General features: G+C 35.8%; 2 protein-coding genes across 3 annotated transcripts; both read left to right on the top strand.

Moving 5' to 3' along the window:
* The first annotated feature begins 574 nt into the window (after nt 1-574).
* zw10 (zw10 kinetochore protein) lies at nt 575-9,216 on the top strand. 2 transcript variants are annotated; one of them, XM_016233344.1, is made up of 16 exons: nt 575-795; nt 2,830-2,964; nt 3,069-3,170; nt 3,370-3,447; nt 3,630-3,789; nt 4,296-4,451; nt 4,553-4,747; nt 6,256-6,392; nt 6,480-6,662; nt 6,737-6,975; nt 7,082-7,153; nt 7,301-7,464; nt 8,040-8,170; nt 8,294-8,425; nt 8,511-8,713; nt 8,827-9,216. In XM_016233344.1, exons 1-16 carry the CDS (start codon nt 691-693, stop codon nt 8,948-8,950), a joined length of 2,316 nt encoding a protein of 771 aa, XP_016088830.1. In that variant the 5' UTR covers nt 575-690; the 3' UTR covers nt 8,951-9,216. The 2 variants fall into 2 exon arrangements, with proteins under 2 accessions (XP_016088830.1, XP_016088831.1); XM_016233345.1 differs by having other exon boundaries at nt 8,511-8,738; nt 8,827-8,899.
* A 583-nt stretch (nt 9,217-9,799) lies between these two features.
* dlat (dihydrolipoamide S-acetyltransferase (E2 component of pyruvate dehydrogenase complex)) lies at nt 9,800-19,909 on the top strand. The gene is made up of 14 exons (XM_016233343.1): nt 9,800-10,268; nt 11,292-11,393; nt 11,648-11,772; nt 12,127-12,280; nt 12,411-12,537; nt 13,934-14,109; nt 14,692-14,836; nt 15,009-15,076; nt 16,756-16,872; nt 16,987-17,094; nt 17,198-17,316; nt 17,444-17,606; nt 18,719-18,855; nt 18,967-19,909. Exons 1-14 carry the CDS (start codon nt 9,990-9,992, stop codon nt 19,094-19,096), a joined length of 1,950 nt encoding a protein of 649 aa, XP_016088829.1. The 5' UTR covers nt 9,800-9,989; the 3' UTR covers nt 19,097-19,909.
* Nucleotides 19,910-21,028: the final 1,119 nt, after the last annotated feature.

The raw sequence follows: 21,028 nt of genomic DNA, 5'->3' as shown, positions 1-21,028 counted from the left end.
GTTCCTAATTATTGTGATCCAACATTTGCCTCGCATTTCAGGATGAAAAGACAAACATTTCAGGTGAAGGATAATCCACTTCTTACCTCCAAGACTGTGTTATGATCTATATGACCTTATTATTTTTATTGTGAGTATTAGGCTTATCATTATTGCTGATCACTGTTGTTGTGCTATATGATATTGTAATATTTACCATTTTATAATCAGAGGGGTATAGAAAAGTTTATGAAAGTGTCACTCCATAATACAATAGCAAAATATATAAATATGTATAGTATTTTTATGTTACATTAATCAGTATTTAGCACACCTTCCTAAGGAAAGGATATGGACCAGAAGACATTGCAATTACTAAATGATATTTAGACAGACTTAAAGAAGTTCCAGGTCTATACTTGTGCCCTTATTATTTCTGTTCTTTTGCCTTTAATGTAAATAAACGTGCAAACAATATACTTGCTATTGTGAATTTATTTGGATGTTAATTACATTGTGCGAGCTGTCTCTTTAATACCGCGTGGTTTACATACATGTTGCTGCTGATTGGGCTGACATGTTTGACACACCCACCCCGCCAACAGACAGACTGACTCCCAGCATCCTTTGCGCAGTGTATGGCGGGTTGTGGCGGCATGAAGTGGGAAACTAATCTTGCGCGTTCACTCGACTCGACTGCCCGTTAGCGTCATGTCGTCGTTTGTGACAGAAGTGCTCGCCAGCTCAGGAAAACTGGAGAAAGATGACCTCGCCTGCAAAATCTCCAAACTGTCACGCAAGGTGGAAGAAACGAAGGTAAACAGTGAAGTTGAGTTAGCTAGCAGCTCAGTCATTCTTGAGAAGTGGGACAAAACAGGGTGCAAAATTTAAAAAATAAAACCTTGTACTCAGACAAATGAAACTACATTTATGTATCTTATATGTACTAAGCTACTGAGCTATGCTTTGATACAACCTCCCAACTTTTCTCTTTTTTAACAAAATGTGCTTTTTTACCTTGGATTGTGTAATATAATTGCAACTATCTTTAACAGCATACAAGATGTTTTTAACATTTCAAAACACATTCTTGTGTTAGCAGACAGATTACACTTTCACATGTGACCAACAATTCCACAACAAATATAAAATGAAATATTATTAAAATATTCAACTGACGGAGGTGACGAAAACCAGAATTTGTAGTAATTTTAACTATCAAATACATTGAATCAGTCAATTACTGTATTAAATCAAACACAACAAACAGTGAGTATGTTATTGTTTATAAAGCGTTTATTCAAGAGTCACATTTAAGTATTTTGATATATCACTGGAACACAAAATCTTAAGGTGGGGACATCTGACGGTGTTGACAAATTTGGCATTTCTTTCACAAAACTAACGGAGTTCATGTAGTAGCATTTTATTTGTTTCTGTTGATGCTAGATGCTAATGGAACCTGCTTCAGGAGAATACAATTATCTAAATATTTCAAATAATTTCCTCAGAAATTGGAAGATGGTGTTGACATATCATGGCTGTGACACAGGAAATATTAACATTAGGATTTAAAATATTCTGAAACTATCAAACTTAGCAGAGCCTGTCTGACACTGATGTATTCTGTAGAGGTGAACTGTGGCAAGGGGGTCCTTTAGAGTGACAGCTGCCCCTGATATTCCCTGATTTTATTACATTTTATTGAACGTCTGACGGTGTTGACAAAAAGTGGGGACGCAACTTTAAAATCTTATGAAACATGCATGTGTCATTAAAAAACAACCTTGCTTTGATGGGAGATATTATTAAGTGTTGCTTTTGATAAAACAAGCTCTTTTTCATCATTAAAAAAAAAACATTTTTATCCATTTTATTGCATATGAATGATTGAACCCTTCTCTGTGGACACACTGGTAAGAAACATAGATTTGGTATAATAATGAGAAAATTAAATTGAAGGTGATAATTGTGTTAAATACATTCTATTATTAATCCCTCATGACATTTAAAATGGAAAATGTTTTTATTTTTAAACCTAATTGCAGTTACCCTTGCTGGACCTGTTTTGTCCCACGTCTCAAGAATGACTGAGCTGTCAAACCCCAATTTAACTTGACGCTAAAAATAATTCATGTTCAATTCAATACTTTAAAAAGCAGACTTTAAATAAAAGGCGATTGTTCTGTTTGTTTGCACACTGACTCTTTGGTACTAATGTTAGCATACATTGACCGTTAACCAAAGTGCTGCTAACTCCGTTCTCATGACATATGAAGTCATTTAAGAATAGCAAACGTGTAATAACAAGCTTCGCTGGACAATGAGCGCTGTGTTCATTTGTGTTTTAATCGTGAATAGAGGGCTATTGATGTGACATTGTCTGGCTGACGTGTCCTGCTGCTGATATCAGTGCCAGTCTAATCTCTGACTTCAGACAGATTAAATGTTATTAACCTCATTTTATGCAACAATGTGTTCTTTCCAGTCCTGAGACGGTGCTAACAGCGATAAGCAAAATATTTGTCTGGGTTCTTATTTTTACCCATGAAGCTTGCCTTTTTGTGTTTCATTCTTGATTGTATTTTGTGATTTGCGATATTTGTCTCATTATCACACATTCAGAGCTTTTTTTGTAATGTAATTAAATTTATTAAATGTGTTTTATGCTTCATATTTGTTACCTGAATTGGAGAGATCAGTTTGTTTATCCATATGTATTAGTTTAGAAATATAACGCTCATCCCCATTAATATCAAAACCCTTTTTGTATTTAAGCTTTTATTTATTACTGTTTTATGTTTCTGTGTCAGGATTTAACCCTCCTATCTTTTTTTTCTCTCCATACAGGAAGAGGTTACAGACATGATAAATAAAAAATATATTGAGTTTATACCCAGTATGGAGGGAGCAGAGGAGCTTTTGGACCAGGTTGAATCAGTTTCCAAAGATATTGATTTATTAAAAAGCTGCATTGAAAATGAGGTACCATTATTTTACTATTAATAAACAATTATGGAGTCAGTTTCAAATGAAAAAAAAGACTCTTATAGTAGTTTACCATGTAAGCTAAGTGTTTGTATTTACAGGTTCAGCAGAACCTCCATGATGCCGTAACAGAGTATGCCAAGCTTAAACAGCAGCTAGAGAAAAACACTGCAGTTATAGACCTGCTCCAGCATCTCCAAGAGGTAATGCTTCTGGGATTTTGTATATACTTAAAGGATTTTCTAACCATAAAGCTAGATTTACATCTTAAAGCATGTGCATTCTTGTGATGTAAATGATTATGTAAAAACGGCTCACAGTAATTTGCCTGTTTACATAAATTCGGGCACATGGTTTGTGTAAGAGAAACATTATTTCATTATTTTTTTAATGCTCTTTAAGTTTGACACGGCAGTAGAGGAGTATCACAGGGCCTTGCAGGAAAAGAATTATGTGGTTGCAGCCAAGCAACATGGAAAGTTAAGTCACATTCAACATTAAAACCATAATACCATCCTGTGAATTTAAGTTTTAATGCATTTAATTATATATATATATAAAAAAAAAATCTCAGATTTTTATCATTTTATCATCACTTTGTTAGATTAACTATGAATTACTATAAAATGTCTTAATCACACATTCCTACTTGTATTATACAGGCACGAGCTAGTGTCAATGCCCTGAAAGCCTGGAAAGACACAGAGTTGCCTTTAGTTCGGGCCCTCAGCTCAGAGATCACAATACAGAGAGAAAATCTCATCTACCACCTTGGGGAAGAGTGGCAGAAACTGGCAGTCTGGAAGCTTCCTTCTACTAAAAGTAACTCTATTTTACTTTAAAGTCGGCATGAAATGAAAATTCACCCTTTCTATTTTTTAAACACATGTAATTGATCTTACTGTGACCGATTTAATCATGAATGTTTCATTTTTAAACTTTTTTTTTACCTAATTTTTAATCAGAATGTCATAACTTAATTTCCAGTCAAATGACAGACTTGTCTCTGGTGGTGTATGCCAGACTTCTCCAATCATTTAGGGTAAACGCATAGTTTGCTTAAACCTGGCCCTTTTCTTAGAATTGACCACAAGCTCGCAGATATGTCTCCATCCCATCAACAACCAATGGAATGAACCAAGTCCCGCCCTACATTTTTTTTTCTTTTCTTTTCTGATGATCTGTTTCACACGGATATACAGTACATCAAAATATGGAGGGAAAAAAATCTGTCGCTGGTGTCTGAATAGAGAAAAGTGGTTTCTTTGAAAGCATTCTGCCTCTGTTTGCTTGTCTAATTTCTTCTGATTTCTTTTTTTTTTTTTTAGCTGAGCTTACTAGTGTGAAGTCTTTCCTGAAGACAGCACTTCATTTGAACAGAGGAGGATCTAAGGGAGATGAATCTGTCCCACATGCTCTTCTCCCCAGCATTCTCCAGGCCCTCTCCATTCAAGGAGAGCTTCATAAAAAGATGAAACTGTTTGGTAAGAATATGTTTGGTGTTATAGCCCATTTGTACCTCCAGATTGATTTGTTTATATTTTGGTCTGTTAGTTGACTGCCTGACTCTTTGTCAATCCTTTAGGGCAAGTGTTGTTTAAGTACATGCTGAAGCCTCTAATCATATTCCCCTCGTTGGTGGTGGAAGTGAGCAGTCAGCCGGAGCAGGGGGCAGTCTTGAGCCTGCAGTGTACAGAAACCAAAGCAGATCATCCAGATCCCAGCCAGGTTTACACCAAAGTGCTCACCGTGCTTAAAACACTACATGAACAACTTTTTGGTACGTCTAGAAAAAAGTTGATTCTGTTTACCATAGACATTGTAGTTATGGCTAATTATTACAATGCATACACTATGATAGGGGTCTTATTGTGTAATCTCTAAATAAAAAAAAGAACATATACAATATTAATTATTAATATAATATTAATGTCAACTTCAACCAATGCTAAATTTTAGAAGCTCACACAAAAATATGTACATCACATTATTTAATTATTACTATTATGTATCTTTATTTGTATTTATAAGTATTTGTTTAATTAAAGGTGCAGTAGGAGATCTTGGAAAATGCTAACTTTAGCCCGATAACACTGAAAGCGAATGTCCCACCCGCCCTGCAATCAGCATCCAAAGCCATGCCCCCTGAACACATTTACGCTCACAAACCAGAATACCAGAGACAACATTACTACAATAGGCTACATCAGCGGTTCCCAATTCCAGCCCATGTTCCGAAGTGAAGTAAAGTTCAACGGATTTCCCCTGCTTAGGGAGGAGGGAGCAATGAACACTGTGTAGGGATCATATGGATCGGAACACAGTTCATGCACATAGCTCACTTCTAATGAGCTGGTTATCTGAATCGGGTATGTTAACTAAGCGAGACATGCAAAATATGCAAAGTGGGGTTGCGAAGACTGGAATAGGGAACCGCTGGGCTACATCATGTGTTATTCACCGGTGAGAAAATTTTAAAAGTACTACAATACCAGGAAGGAAGATCGGGTTGTTGATGCTTGTCTGCCATTCTCGCTCTGTCTGCACAGCGTGCGTAAACGCGCTGATGACGTGTCCTGTCTGTGTGAACCGTGTGCGCAGAGGTATGCATATACATAAGTTGACAGGCAGGTAGGAAAGTCAATTAAAACGCTTGGACCAATTGTTTTGATTGGACGAATGTTTCTTGGTCCTACGCCTTACACAGAATATATAAATACAGATAAATACATTTATGATTGCTATGGGGATGTGAAGAGACTTTCAACCAACATTACAAAAAAATGTTTCTGAAGACAATCACCTATTGCACCTTTAATACATTATATAACTTTAAAGGAATGATTCACCCCAAAATGAAAATTCTGTCAGCAATTACTAACACTCGTGTCTTTCCAGACTAATTTTAACTAAGGCTAATCTTTATCTTTGAAAACAAATACAAATATTTTAATGAAACTTGAGATGTTCCTGTTCCTCCGTTAAAAAGTCAAGGTAACCAAAACTTAGAAGAAAAAAGTAATAAAGGTGTTGATTTGAAGTTTAATCCAAGCCTTGTGAAGAGATATTATTGCTTTATATGATAACCAGATTTCATTTAGGCTTTTGTTCGCATACAAACATGTGTTATGGTACTATATGCATGTTATTATAGATCAGGCATAAAATGCAAAACTCAATTTTATACAATATATAATGGGGTCCCTAGTATGTCATTGTATCCAACAAGCAGTCTTGGAAAAGGTTGAAGTATTCTGATGATGGTGTTTTTTTCTTTTTCTTTTTCAGTTGTGTCTATAGATGAAAAGAAAGTATCTGAGGTTTTAGGAGACCTGATATGGAAGGAGATGTCTGAATGCATAATTCGTGAATGCCTGGTTCATTCCATACCGGCTAACAGTAGTCAACTAGCTGAGTATAGCGAGGTAAGACTGCAGGACCATAGAAGTATCTGTCAGCATATGACAACTGTGCAGCATTCTTTGTAATGCAATATTCAATTGTATTCTCAGGTCATTAAGCAGACAGAAGATTTCGAGAGCAGTCTGAAAAAGATGGGGTACCTCGCAGGGGACTCGACGGACCTCTTAAAATACGCCAGGAATGTCAACTGCCACTTCGCAAGCAAAAAATGCCAAGATGTCATTGTGGCTGCACGGAAACTAATGGCGTCTGAGATGCACAACACAGTGAAAGTAAGACCTTTTCAAAGTTTTTTAAGCTACAAAAGATTTTTAGTTACAGGCTTCTGTATGCTTTTCATCCCCAGATCACTCCAGAGTATAAACTCTCTATCCCTAAACTACCAAGTCCCAGTGGAGGAGAGAAGGAGAGGAAGGAGTCTTGTAAGAAAAGTGCCCATTACGATCAGCAGAGCCTGGAAAACGAGAAGCAGTTGAGTCCCAACACTATGTGTCTACCCGTGTGTCGCATTAGTGAGTCAGTGCAGCAGCTAATGGACCTTGCCATACAAACTCTGTCTGAGGCGGTGGGCAGCTCTCCCCAGTGGTAAGTAGCATGCATTACAGACACTACAATTAAGCAGATATGTTTTTAGGTCCATGTGGAAGCTGTAATTGCTGAACTTCATAAATTTGTGGTCTTTTTCTTGCAGTGCAGTCCAGCTTTTCTACACTGTCCGAAACATTTTTCACCTCTTCTATGATGTTGTGCCTACATATCACAAGTAAGTTGATGTTTTTTTTTTTTTTTTTTTAAGTAGCAGTATTCTTGGTATACTGTTGGTGTATATATTTTTTTAAATAGCAATATTCTTGGTATACTATTTTTTATTTTATTTTTTATTTTATGTGATTGTGTTTTCATAACTTAGGGACAACTTCCTGAAGTTGCCTCACTTGGCTGCAATCCAACACAATAACTGCATGTTCATCGCTCACCACCTTTTAACCTTGGGGTTCCAGTTTAAACCTTACCTTCCTTTGAAAGATGGAGTGGCTTATTTTGTAGACTTGGTCCCAGGCTTCAGAAGACTAGGTAAGGGCACACAGACATTTTTTGATACTGTTCAAACTGGTCAGTAAGAGTTTTCTTTAAAGAAATTAATACTTTTATTCAGCACTACAATTCAGTATAGTTCAATTCAAAATAAAAATTCAAAGTAACAGTAAAGACAAGTTCAAATAAATGTTGTTCTTTTTAACAGTTTTATTCATCAAGAAAAAGGTTATCAAAAATAAGCAGAAAAACTATTTTCAACATTGATAATAACAAATATTTCTTCAGCACCTAACAGTATTTTAGAATGATTTCTGAAGGATCATGTGACACTGAAGAGTCTCTAGTAATGGCTGCTGAAAATTTGGCTTTGCCGTCAAAGGAATAAATTACATTTTAAAATATATTCAAATAGAAAAGTTATTTTAAATTGTAATAATACTTTACAATATTATTGTTTTTACTGTATTTTGATCAAGTAAATGCAGTCTTGGTGAGCAAAAGAGACTTTTTAAAAAAAATCTTACCAACCCCAACCTTTTGAACAGTAGTGTACATAGCAAATTTAATGATGAGATGCTTATTTTGTTTTTTTTCCTCTGTTTTTAAATAAGGTGCTCGGTGCTTTGTGGCACAAATGAATGTTCAAAAAGCTGAGATGTTGGAGAGACTGTCCACTGCTCGTAACTTTTCCAACTTGGATGATGAAAACAATTACTCTGTAGCCAGCAAGGCTATCAGACAAGTATGATCAAACACCACAAATTCACTATCCTTGAAACAGTAGGCTTATATTTAGATACCAGTATAAGCATATTTGCACCTAGTGTGCTTGTCACTGCGGTTTAACTGCTATTGTGTATTTTAGGTAATTCATCAGCTGAGGAGGTTGGGAAAAGTTTGGCAAGATGTCTTGCCTGTGAACATATACTGCAAATCCATTGGGACTCTCCTCAATACTGCAATATCAGAGCTGATTAACAAAATTATGATGTTGGAGGTAAGGCAATAATACATACTGCTGTTGTTGTTTTTGGTGACACCACCAAACATTTTGAAGTGTAAACCAAGTGCTCTCATTCCAGGACATCTCCAATATGGATGGTGAGCGACTGCGAACACTGTGTCAAACCATCATAGAGGAAGGGCCACTGGTGTTCAATCCATTGCCGGAAGAAAACAAGAACAAAAAATATCAAGAAGAGGTTCCAGTCTATGCAAAGAAATGGATGACCTTAAAAGAGATCTCCATGGTGCTAAATGCTAATCTACAAGAGATAGTGGACAGGTGATACACTTAATATTTTAATAAGGTTCATTTTATGGGATCCTATGGGATTATGTATGTAGTTTATAGATTTAATTGGAGCTCACATTAAACATTCTTTTCTTTTAATTTAGGTGGGCAGAAGGAAAAGGGCCCCTGGCAGTGGAGTTCTCCTGTAATGAGATGAAGAGCCTTATTCGAGCCCTGTTCAAGAACACAGAGAGACGAGCAGCAGCCCTCGCTAAAATCGTCAAATAGACAGCCAAAGACCAATGCAGTTCCAGCGCAAAATAATGCTACATTGGGTTTTCCTTACATATATTGTATTCTCTGTTTTTCCATTTTGCTGAAAAATGCATTACAATAAATGCTGTTCTAAGCACATGCATGTTCTCTTATCAAATATACCTTGTTATCAATATATGAATTTATACTTGAAAAAAACACCTCAATAAAATGCAGCAATTGCATATAATCTTGTAAAAGTTTCTAAAAAAAAACAAAAAACCCGTCATGAACACAAATGGAAATGTTAGGCAGAATGGTATGGACTGACGTCCTCAATCAGTATTCACTTTCAATGTATTTTTGCCATACAATAAAAGAATTGTGCCCGAGGCTGTCATTTTGCTTTACATATCCTTTTGTGATCTGTGAAAGATAAAATCCTATGTGGTTGAAACGATACGATGGAAAGTACGTTTTATTTATGTAGTGTAGAAGAGGATCATTCCTTAGAAATATGTATTTGAGTGAGTCTCAATGCTTTAGCAATGGAAGAATGCGAAGTGATCCTTCCAGATGACTTGTGGATAGTTAAACTTTTACTTGACGGCACTTTTACGTCAGCGCTTGCTTAGTTGCTTGACGGTTTACACCGGCTTTGACAGCTTGAAGGTTGCCATGTATTTACAATTATACTCTCCCAGTCCTTCAGAATATAACCAATTAATCTCATGATCTCCTGAGCTGAAATGAAGGATGTCAGTGTTAAGCACGTCGTATTTATACTTATAATATGCGATAGAAATTCTCTCAGTTATGCGAAATTTTAAAGGGGGGGGTTTGTAAATCATAGAAAACATCTGGCAACCCTGATGCGTCACCCGGAGGACGAAACGAAGGAGACTGTCGTAAAGTGGGATGTTTTGGAGTGGGGAGGTCATTGGAAAGTGAGGTTGTTCGGTACGTTTTGGGGCGAACAGACCGCCACTTCTAGCACAGGTGTCAGATATTCTGATACCAGAGTGGCTTTACTCAAATCCAGCGTAGTTTTACAGTGGTCATCACGTTCAAAATGTTGTGTTTAGCGCTGCGAGTGCGCCCATCTGCCAGGTTTAGCCGGCCCAGTGTCCTCTCAGGCCCTGCTGCTGCTGCTGCTAGTCCACGATCAGGACCGGTATCATGCCATCATCTCAAACGATACCACTCCAACGGCCCGGCCAGGATCCAGAGCTTGTGTCATGGTCGGCGAGTGTACAACAGCAGCCTCAGTAACAGATCATGGGTCTTGCGAAGCCAAATGGCTAGTTTCAGTCAAAGCATGCGAGTGTACAGTCTGCCTCCACATCAGAAGGTAAGTTAAGCTAACTAATGTTATTATGTGCTTCCACCCCCGTTTGACTTGCTTTTTTCAGTGGAACACAAAAGAACATGTTGGAGACTGACAGCCTCAGTCATCGTTCACTTTCATTGTACCATCTGTCTTCTCTTTTTGTGCTCCACAGAGTCAATTATTTCATACCGATTAGGAAAACATGAGGGAGAATAAAAGTTATTTAAAATTTTGGGGGTGAACTGAGTATTGGTATAGCGCATCACTGCGTTTCTTCTATTGGTGTCACCTTCAAGATGTTAAAGCAGAGCTGAAGTTGTATATATATATATATATATATATAATAATATTTATTTATTTATTTTTTGTGTGTGCTGTCAGAGGTCCTTGTTGACATGCCTGAATAGAACATGCATCTCATGAGACAGCATAACAGTTTCTCATAATACTTAATAATTTAATTATTGAGCCTCAAAACTGTCATAGATTTCCATGCTTAGAAAAGACATAAGAAATGAAGTGCACATTTCCATAGTGATTATACAAAAATACTCCGTTCTTAACCATTTTATCAGCTGGAAATTGCAATTTGTGAGTCCGGTCTCTATAATTAAAAATCCTTATTCAAAAAAGGTGGACAGAAGTCATTGAAATGTATTATTTGGAAGATATGGGAATCCTGAATATCACAATCTTATGTCACAGTAAACAGAACTGTTGAACTATATTTCAATGCAGATCATGTACACTACAAAAAAGTTTGGAATAATGCCTTTATTAAATCAAAAATGCAGTAAAAAAAAAAAAACGTAATATTGTACAAAAATATTACAATTCAAAATTAATATATTTTCAAATGGAATTTATTCCTGTGATTCCTGTGAATTTATTCCTGAATTTTCAACAGCCATTTAGTGTTACATGATCAACCTAATCAGAAATTTCTGACTGGTAATGTATTACCTTCTATGAGAAGAATTTAAAGTCATTCATGGTAAATGCTCACAACTTTCTGTTTATTTATCCTAATTCATTCTATTACAGGTGGAACTACCAGCTTTGTCCCCCACTATGCAGATGGGCACTATTGCACGCTGGGAGAAGAAGGAAGGTGACAAAATTAATGAGGGAGATTTGATTGCTGAGGTGAGGCACATTCAGGTTTTTACCCACAAGACAAAGCCACAGTCCGCTACATCAGTTTTCAGAGTTTAAAATGACACTTGATTGTTTAATATTGATGACAAAATTAAGTAAGTAATAATTGATGATGGCTGTTGAATTTTTGAATATTAATGAGGCCGTGGCATAGAGCACAGCACCTTAGAACATATGTCAACCAATCAGAATCAAGCGCCCAGCATGTTAGAATTCTGAATTCTACTTTTTGATTTGGACAGGTTGAAACAGACAAGGCTACGGTTGGATTTGAAATGCTGGAGGAGTGCTACCTTGCCAAGATCTTGGTCCCTCAGGGTACAAGAGATGTGCCCATTGGAGCTGTCATTTGTATTACAGTTGACAAGTAAGCATAATTTTTATCTGCAGTGCCAAGATACAGAGCATTATAAGATCTGCTGTTTGTGGTATACATATTGTATAATGTCCTTAACAATGTAAAATGATTATGAAATAAATTAAGTTTTTATACTTGTGATGAGAGGAAACATTCCTATCAATTTTGTGGTACCATAGAGAAACATACATGCATCATAAAAAAGGGCTTAGTGATGTACCTAAATTATTCTGTGTCTTGATCTTGGCTTTTTATGAAAGCACAAATTAGCATTTTTGATATCCGTATGTGATTATAGAATGTATGTCTGATGTTTTCTTGTGTTTTCCACCTAATATACATCATATATCCTTTGACCTTTAGTCCTGACCTCATCCCTGCATTTAAGGACTTAACATTGGATAAAATCGCCAGCTCCGCATCTGCTGCTGCATCTGCCCCTCCCCCTCCAGCAACGCCTTCTGCTGCTCCTGCACCACCACAAGTTCCTGGAAGCTCCTACCCACCTCACATGAAGGTATGAGATGTTGACCAAATATGAAAATGACTACAAACTGAATTACTAATTCAGACGTAAAAATATTTGGTGATATTGGGCCAGTCTAAGCATAAGCAAGCTTGTTATTACATGCTATCACTTTCTTTAGGTTCTTCTCCCAGCTCTCTCCCCCACCATGACTATGGGCACCGTGCAGCGCTGGGAGAAGAAGGTGGGTGAGAAGCTGAGTGAGGGAGACCTGCTGGCTGAAATTGAGACGGATAAGGCAACAATTGGTAAATTGTCTCTTAATTACAGACATGGTGATTTTTATAGGTTCATAGCAAGACTGTAAAATCTGTTTGGCAGATTTAATAGTTTAAGAATTGGTAATTGGTCATTGGTTGCACTCAGTGGTGGTTACAGTATTATTTATAAACTACAGTTATTTGATCAAAAGGTTATTTGACCAAAAATACGGTAAAAACTGTAATACTGTGAAATATTATTACAGTTTAAAATGTAATATATTTCTATGATGGCAAAGCTGAATTTCCAGCAGTCATTGCTCCAGTCTTCAGTGTCACATGATCATTCAGAAATCATTCTAATATGCTGAATTGGTGCTCAAGAAACATGTATTATTATTAATGTTGAAAGCAGTTGTGCTGCTTAATATTTTTGGGGCCGATACCGATATTAGGGAGTAAAAAAAAAAAAAGGCTGATACCGATATATAGGCCGATATTCTTTGTGTATATTATAGTACAGTACCAGTCAAAAGTTTGGACACTTTCCCATTCGTGTGTCCAAACATTTGACTGGTACTATATATAGAATACAGTATATACATAAACAGAAAAAAATATATATAAATTATATATATATATATACATAAACACATTTTTTGCAATGATCGCTCAAATGTGGTGATCAAACACTTATAATGGTGTCAGAGATATGTAAGGGCATTTAACAATTTAACAATAAACTTGTGATGAGTGCGACGCACAAAGTAACGGGGTGTTAGTTGTAACACACGTACTTTGAATATTGATTTTACCATAGTAACATTTAAATTCTGGCTTAAGTAAATTTTTTATTATTAATTTAAAATGAGACAAATCTGCTATTATTTTGGTCTTATTCGAAAGAGGGCCTCGAGACGTACACTCGATTTGCGTTCGAGAGGGTTTCTTGAGCTGAAGAGATCCCCCGAATTTGGTGCGGAATCGCAGCGCCGTTACAGAGATATGGCCGTTCAAAGTTTCAGTGGTTTTCCATTGACTTAAGCTTTAAAGCGTTTCATCCAGGTAGCCAGTAGCAAACAATGGAGCGCACTCTGCTGGACAAACTAAGTAATTACACCATTTCAAGCATTTTATCTGCATTATATGTTCTGTAAAAAAAAAATTCATATCGGCGGCATATTCGCCGATACCGATATATCGGCGACAGGCTCATATCGGCCGATAATATCGGCCAAATGATATATCGGTCGGGCTCTAATTAATTGCTTTAAAAACTTGCTGACCCCAAACTTTTGAATGGTAGTGTCTATTTATATATGAATACAATAAACATTCATACACAAACAAATGTATATTCATAAACCAGATTTAAAGAAATGTAGTATGTCTACAGTTTGCATTAACAACACTATGTAAAGTCATTTCTTCCTGTGATTTTCAGGTTTTGAGGTACAGGAAGAGGGTTACCTGGCTAAGATATTGATTGCTGATGGCACCAGGGACGTTCCCCTTGGCACTCCCCTTTGCATCATTGTGGAAAAGGAATCCGACATTAGCACGTTTGCTGACTATGTAGAGACAGGGGTTGCTGCAAGCCCGCCTCCTGCTCCCACACCAGTAAAGTGCTCTGTCATTTCTAAAAGACCTCTATTATTTATTTGTATCTATTGTTTAATGTAATTATTACTATGTCTATGATTAATGATGCACACCTAATGCTATTGTTTAAAAGAATTGGAATTTTATCAGTAAACATTAACATCAGTCATTTATTGTCCACTTTCAGTTGCAACAGCACTTTGATTGACATGAGCAACATGTCATAATGTGATGTAATAAACTTTTTATGTGGCCACCTAAAGATGGCTGTGATGAAAATCAAGGTCATGTTTTTACTGCCAATGAAATATCAACAGTTTCATGCTATGACTAAAAGTGAATGGTCACTTTGAAATATTTGCAGTCTTTTGAAATACTGCGATCAGGCCATGCCAGTTTTGTGGGAGTGGATGTTAAGATTAGACTACAACAAATTGCTGTCAGTTGTGGTATACACAGGCCACAGCTACAGCAATTTTAGAAACATAGCATGTTCTAATCTATGTTTTAATAATCCAGAATTTTGAATATTTAACTTAACCAAAAAATATGTAGTATGTGCATTACGTATATGACTTATAATTGTACCTCACTTCTCAGGTGGCTGCCCCACCGCCAACACCAGCTCCAGCAGCTCCCACTGCTCCAGCCGCCCCTGCAGCTCCTAGGAAGGGTAGGGTGTTTGCCAGTCCTCTAGCCAAGAAACTTGCTGCTGAGAAGGGAATTGACATTGCCCAAGTCACAGGTACGAGCACTTTGACTTTTAATACTATCAGTTCGTTTCCTTTGCATGGTAGATGTCTTTCTGTCACTAGTGGCATTAGTGTGAGTAACTTTATCATTTTACTTGTATCATTTCTGGGTGATTTATATGTGACTCTGACTGAAGTGAGAATATGCTACTGCTGTGTCTATAGGAACTGGACCAGATGGCAGAGTCACCAGGAAAGATATCGACAGTTTCGTTCCACTTAAGCCCACTCCTGTAAGTCATTACATTTTGAAGTGACCAGATCCACCAAACTTGGTTTTGACCTTTCCAATAATGGAATGGAAATGTAGAAGGCTTTTGAGAAAGTCCAGGTGGAATATGTGAGATAATGCTGCACAAATGTCCACAGAATTCCCACCATTCCGAAGTTCTTGACAGCCAGGGTTATTATCATTTTTATAAAAAAAATGGTTAATTGAAATCAAGCTAATTAAAAAATTGGCTAATTTAAGTAAAGCTAATTCAAAATATTTATACAAATACAGAGGTATATAGGGCTGGCTAAAAAATACAGATTTTTTCGATTTTAATTCTCATTTTTATGAAACAATATCGATTCTTAAACCCCAAGAATCGATTAGTCTAGCCTGTTTTCAGTTAGTGAACGGAACATTGTAGTGCGCCTCCCATCCAATAAATCACAATATGCTTTGTTACTTTTGATATGAAACAAAGTTTCAGATTTTAAATTCTGTCTATTTTATAACAATATTCAAACAATTAAAACCATTTTGACGCTGTTGAATGTGGGGTGACAGGTGGTTGTAGCACCTGAGTTCAAGAGAAGCAGCAGCGCGAAGTGCAGGTCAACTAATCATCTCCTCCACTGTAATACCAGCTACAGTATGAAATAAACATGAACGAACATCCAAAGGTTAAAAGAAAGAGTACAACTTACTGAAACCCGTATCCTGTCTCATGTAATCGCTCATTCAGAGGAGAAGACACGAAAAGATGTTAGTATAACAGCTTGTAAACAATGTCACGTAACGTCTTATTTACCTCTGAAAAAAACATATTCGGTGACCATAATTTTGTTAGTCAGCTAGAAAAAATAACTCTACAGAGGAGCATTTTGCTAAATGTATGAACCATATAACATATTCATTATCATTTTTTACTGTTCTTTAATAATGTTTGAATAAATCCGTCCAGTTTTAATAACAGCCACTATTTAAATGTTTATATTTCAAAAAACAAATTGGAGTAGAAAGATAATTATGTAATTGTAAAGTTAGTATAACTTTATTATTATAAAAACGTAATTGAGTGTAATTTAAGTGTTTGTATACAAATCCGGTTCATTTTATCCTTCAATATTATAGTAATGTAGTACCAACTGACTCTATAATGCATATTTTACAGCATTAGCAGAGTTTTTTCCCCTTGAGTACTGTACCTGATATATATCCAAAATAATCAATATTGAATTGAATCAGAATTGAATCAAATTGCAAGCGTGTGAATCGAAATCAAATCGTGAAATTTGTGTCGATACCCAGCCCTAGTAATATATAATTAATACTAAAATAGCACTGCCTCTCACCCCTGGCATGTTCTTTTATGAAGTATATTGTCAAATTTAATTAAAATCCATTTTCTTTTTATTTATTTTAACAAATGTATTTATGTGTGTATATATATATATATATATATGTGTGTATGTATTTATTTATTTATTTTATTTATTTTTGCAGAATTCCCCCCAAATCAGTTTAGAAAATGCAACTCCATAGATTTCTTAGTTATTAGGAGCAGAAAATGCATAACAGGTGTATTGTACTATTTACAGTAATAAAAATGCAATGTAAGTGTCATTCTTTTATGTTCTTCTTTTCTTTTTCATATTTAATGTTCATTCTTTCATGAAACGTTCTGATTAATACCGCCAGGCACCAGCTGCTGCTCCAACCCCTGCTGCACCCACACGCAGTCCTCCAGCCGTCCCTGCTTTTGCTGCTGTACCCACAGGAACCTTCACTGACATCCCCATCAGCAACATCCGCAGAGTGAGTCCACTGACCATAGAAACCACTTTATATTCTCTATGCATATGTGAAGACTTTTATGTTACCCATAATGCTCTGTGTCCCTGCTTCTCTCTCTACTGGTGTGCTATCTAGGTGATCGCCCAGAGGTTGATGCAATCGAAACAAACTATTCCTCACTATTATTTGTCTATCGATGTCAACATGGACCAAGTCCTTGAACTCAGGAAAGAACTCAATGCTGTGAGTGAACTCAGGTCACATGACCGTGATATGATAGTGAACACCCCATTACAGTATTCCTAATTTAAACTCTATTTAAACTCTACCTTTTCCTCATGATCAGGAGGTGAAAGCTGATAACATCAAACTCTCGGTCAATGACTTCATAATCAAGGCCTCATCTCTGGCCTGTTTAAAGGTGCCAGAGGCCAACTCCTCCTGGATGGATACAGTCATCAGACAGTGAGTGGACTTCCACAATGCAATTCTTCTCTTAACCATTTGAGGGCAATTATCAGTAAATGTATAGTAACTGATGTGACTTTGAAATTACAGTAAAATCAAGTGCTTTTTTTCTCTCTCTGCACAGAAATCATGTGGTGGATGTTAATGTGGCAGTCAGTACGCCTATAGGTCTAATCACTCCCATTGTATTTAATGCTCATATTAAGGGACTTGCGACTATCAGCAAAGACGTAGCCATATTAGCTGCTAAAGCACGAGAGGGTAAACTACAACCACATGAATTCCAGGTGAGTCCATGTGGATATCAGAAATAATTCATTTACGTATGCTGTGTTGTTTTGCAACAACCTGCATCTTCTATAAAATGTTAACATTTAATAAAATAAACATAATACATTTTTTAGTGAATAATCTTAAAACAAAAAAAAATAGAATAAATCAAATATAGTTTGTATGTATATTTATGTATGTTAATATATACTATGTGTGTGTATGTGTGTGTGTGTATATATATATATATATATATATATATATATATACAACAGTTCGTTCTGGTTCTCAAATCTGAATCTTTCCCTTTCACAATTTTGTATCACTCTGCTTGTTCTAGCCGGGTCTATGTGTTTTTTTTATTTTTTATTATTCACTGAGCTAATCGTAGAGTACGTTAGTTAATATAAGAAGAAACGTCTAGCTTCGTGCCGTGATCTCTCTCTCTCTCTCATTTGGATGCACGTCTTGCCGCATTGTTTCTCTCTTATAACTTCATTATTTCTCACTAATAACCTAACTGAAGCAGCACATGCCCTTGATACGAATATATATATATAGTTTATGCATATACATTTGTGTATGTTTTTGAAAGAGGTCTCTTATACTCACCAAATCTGCATTTATTCTATCAAACATACAGTAATATTGTGAAATATTATTACTATCAAACATACAGCAATATTGTGAAATATTATTGCAATTATAATATATTATGTTATATGTTTTCTATTTCAAATTAATTTTAAAATGTCATTTTCAGCAGCCAGAAATATATATATATATAATTTATTATTATTTTTTTTTTATCATCAAATTTTAAAATGGTTGTGCTGCTTAATATTTTTGTGCAAACCGTGATACTTTTATTCAGGATTTTTTAATGAATGTAAAGTTTAAAAAACAGTAGTTATTTGAAATATAGTTTTTTTTTTACATATTAAATGTCTTTACTGTCACTTTTGATCAATTTAATGCATCCTTGCTGAATAAATTGTTGTTGTTGTTTTTTTTCTGACCCCAGACTAATATAATAAACAATATATGTGTAGATAGATACAATAATGTATTGTGTATATAAAAATGCATTACTTGTTTTTTTCAAAGCGAACTTTCTTGGTTTTCCTAGGGTGGCACCTTCACTATTTCCAATCTGGGCATGTATGGCATCAAGCATTTTTCAGCTATCATTAACCCTCCTCAAGCCTGCATTCTGGCTGTGGGTGGCACAGAAAAGAGACTGCTGCCTGCAGACAATGAAAAAGGGTGAGCAAGGGAAATAGGTAGACATTAATTTGCCATCAGTCCTACTAATGTATATGGCGCTCTTAAAACAGTTCCTTCAGTCAGTGCATGTGTTTTCTGTGTCTCTCGTAGGTTTGACGTGGCTAGCATGATGTCGGTGACCCTGAGCTGTGATCACCGGGTGGTAGACGGTGCTGTCGGTGCACAGTGGCTGGCCGAGTTCCGCAAGTTCCTGGAGAAACCGTTCACCATGCTCCTGTGAGCAGGCAGTTTAAAGGCCCCCCCCCCCCAAAAACTGGACTTTAAGATTTGCTCTCCCTGGGAATTATAACAGGTTGTTCTATCCTCTTTTTTTAATTTTCTTTCTCTCACATACTCCCTTTCATATACTGTATTTTTACAACATTGCTTCCTAAAGCCTGAAGTAACCTCTCAACCCTAAGTCATTGTTAAGGTAATTTTCTGGAGTTTCAGAAGATAATGCTGGACAAGGGTTTTCATTTTCCTTCAGGATATTGTTACAAGCACCATAAGTCTGTGTTTGCCATTGGATCAAAGAATAATGTCTGTCTCATGGGTCTGTACCTGCAAGCTTTGACTTGTTTCCATGTATCAATGACACATTCATTAGCACAATATGAGTATCCTTTCTATATAAGAAAAACCGTGATGAGATCTGGAGATGTGTGTGCCATTGCCAAATATTGTCTGACTGCAATTGGAATTTTTTCTGTATTATTGCATAATATACATACATTTGGACTGATTGGATATTTAACTCACGCCCTGAGTTAAATATCTGGCATATTCATGATGGTTTCTCTGCCAAGACTGTGTGATGGTCTTGGTATCTGAGCAGGGTTTTGATATAGGCAGTTTTATTTATTACATCTCTCACTCCAGACAAAGCACGTTAGTGCCTTTGCTCCTGTTTATAACACCTTGGTATTTCTTTTTAAATGGTGGTTATATTTTCAAGTCATTCTTTAATGAATAACGCACAATTCATGGGGTGAACTGCAGTTATAAATAAACCTATGGAGAAACAAAAGAAAGGTTCCCAGATGGAATAAAACACGTCTGGATATACATATTTATATCTTGTAGAAAAATGGTTTATTCAAGCTGTTTTGTCATGCAATCGGTGCTGTTTGGACTAACCGAGTCAAAAAATAATAATTTCTATGAGGGAAAAAGTATGACCAATATTATATAAATATTTAATATGTAAAAAGAAAACATGAGAGGGAATAAACAAAATAGACATACAAATATATGTTGCACATTATATTTCCTAAAAAATTACATGTGTAATCTTACTCCTATACCATATCATGCTGCTATCGTCTACTCATTTACATTTCAGTGCATTTATATAAGGGATAATCACTCAAATGTGATCGAGAGAATGTATTATTCCATAAAGAAAGTCTTATCGTTTTATTTTATGTTCTGTATGTTTTGACGTTCTCCACTATTATTTTAACTAGATAGATAGATATATATATATAATTTTGCAATGCGTTTGTTGTAAATGACAAAAACGTGTTTTATGGTCTCATGTCATGACCATTCAGGGTTTCTGCAGGATTTTTAAGCTCAAATTTAAGACTTTTTAAGACCTGAACAAATAAATTAATACGATAATGAGCGGGTTAGGGCAATGTAGTACCATATTAAACTGTAAAATTAGTGTAAAAAGCATAATTTACAGTTCAGATACAAGTTTTCACAAAAACAAAGTTTTATAAAATAAGCTTTACATTTCAGCCTTTAAACCATTGTTAAGAAAATGGATGAGTCAAAAGTATTAATTATTATATTAACTTAAACAATTATTATATCAATTAAATAACCTATATTAGTGGTGTGCGATATTGACAAAAAAATTATATCTCGATAATATTCTGGGATTTTATCGATAACGATAATTAGACAATATTTTGCTGAGTGTGTTATTGTGCTGATATCTTAAGGACTACCGTGGACAGCTGACTCGAGAATTTTTTGATATTCTTCCTATTCTGTGTGGTCAGTTCACAGCAGTAATAGAAATGTATAATTTCCAACAAGTTTTATGGGCATTTTTACCTTTAAGCCATTTTTTCTAAAGGTGTGCACCATCTTTTGAGTCAAATTCTTGCATTTGAGTTGTTACCAAGCAAATTAAATCAGTATCAACAAAATAGATTTT

The sequence above is a fragment of the Sinocyclocheilus grahami genome, unplaced genomic scaffold (assembly GCF_001515645.1).
Source record: "Sinocyclocheilus grahami isolate Dianchi unplaced genomic scaffold, SAMN03320097.WGS_v1.1 scaffold428.1, whole genome shotgun sequence".
Lineage (NCBI taxonomy): Eukaryota > Metazoa > Chordata > Actinopteri > Cypriniformes > Cyprinidae > Sinocyclocheilus > Sinocyclocheilus grahami.
Note: the sequence above shows the minus strand (reverse complement) of the source record. Positions and strands in the feature narration are given on the sequence as shown.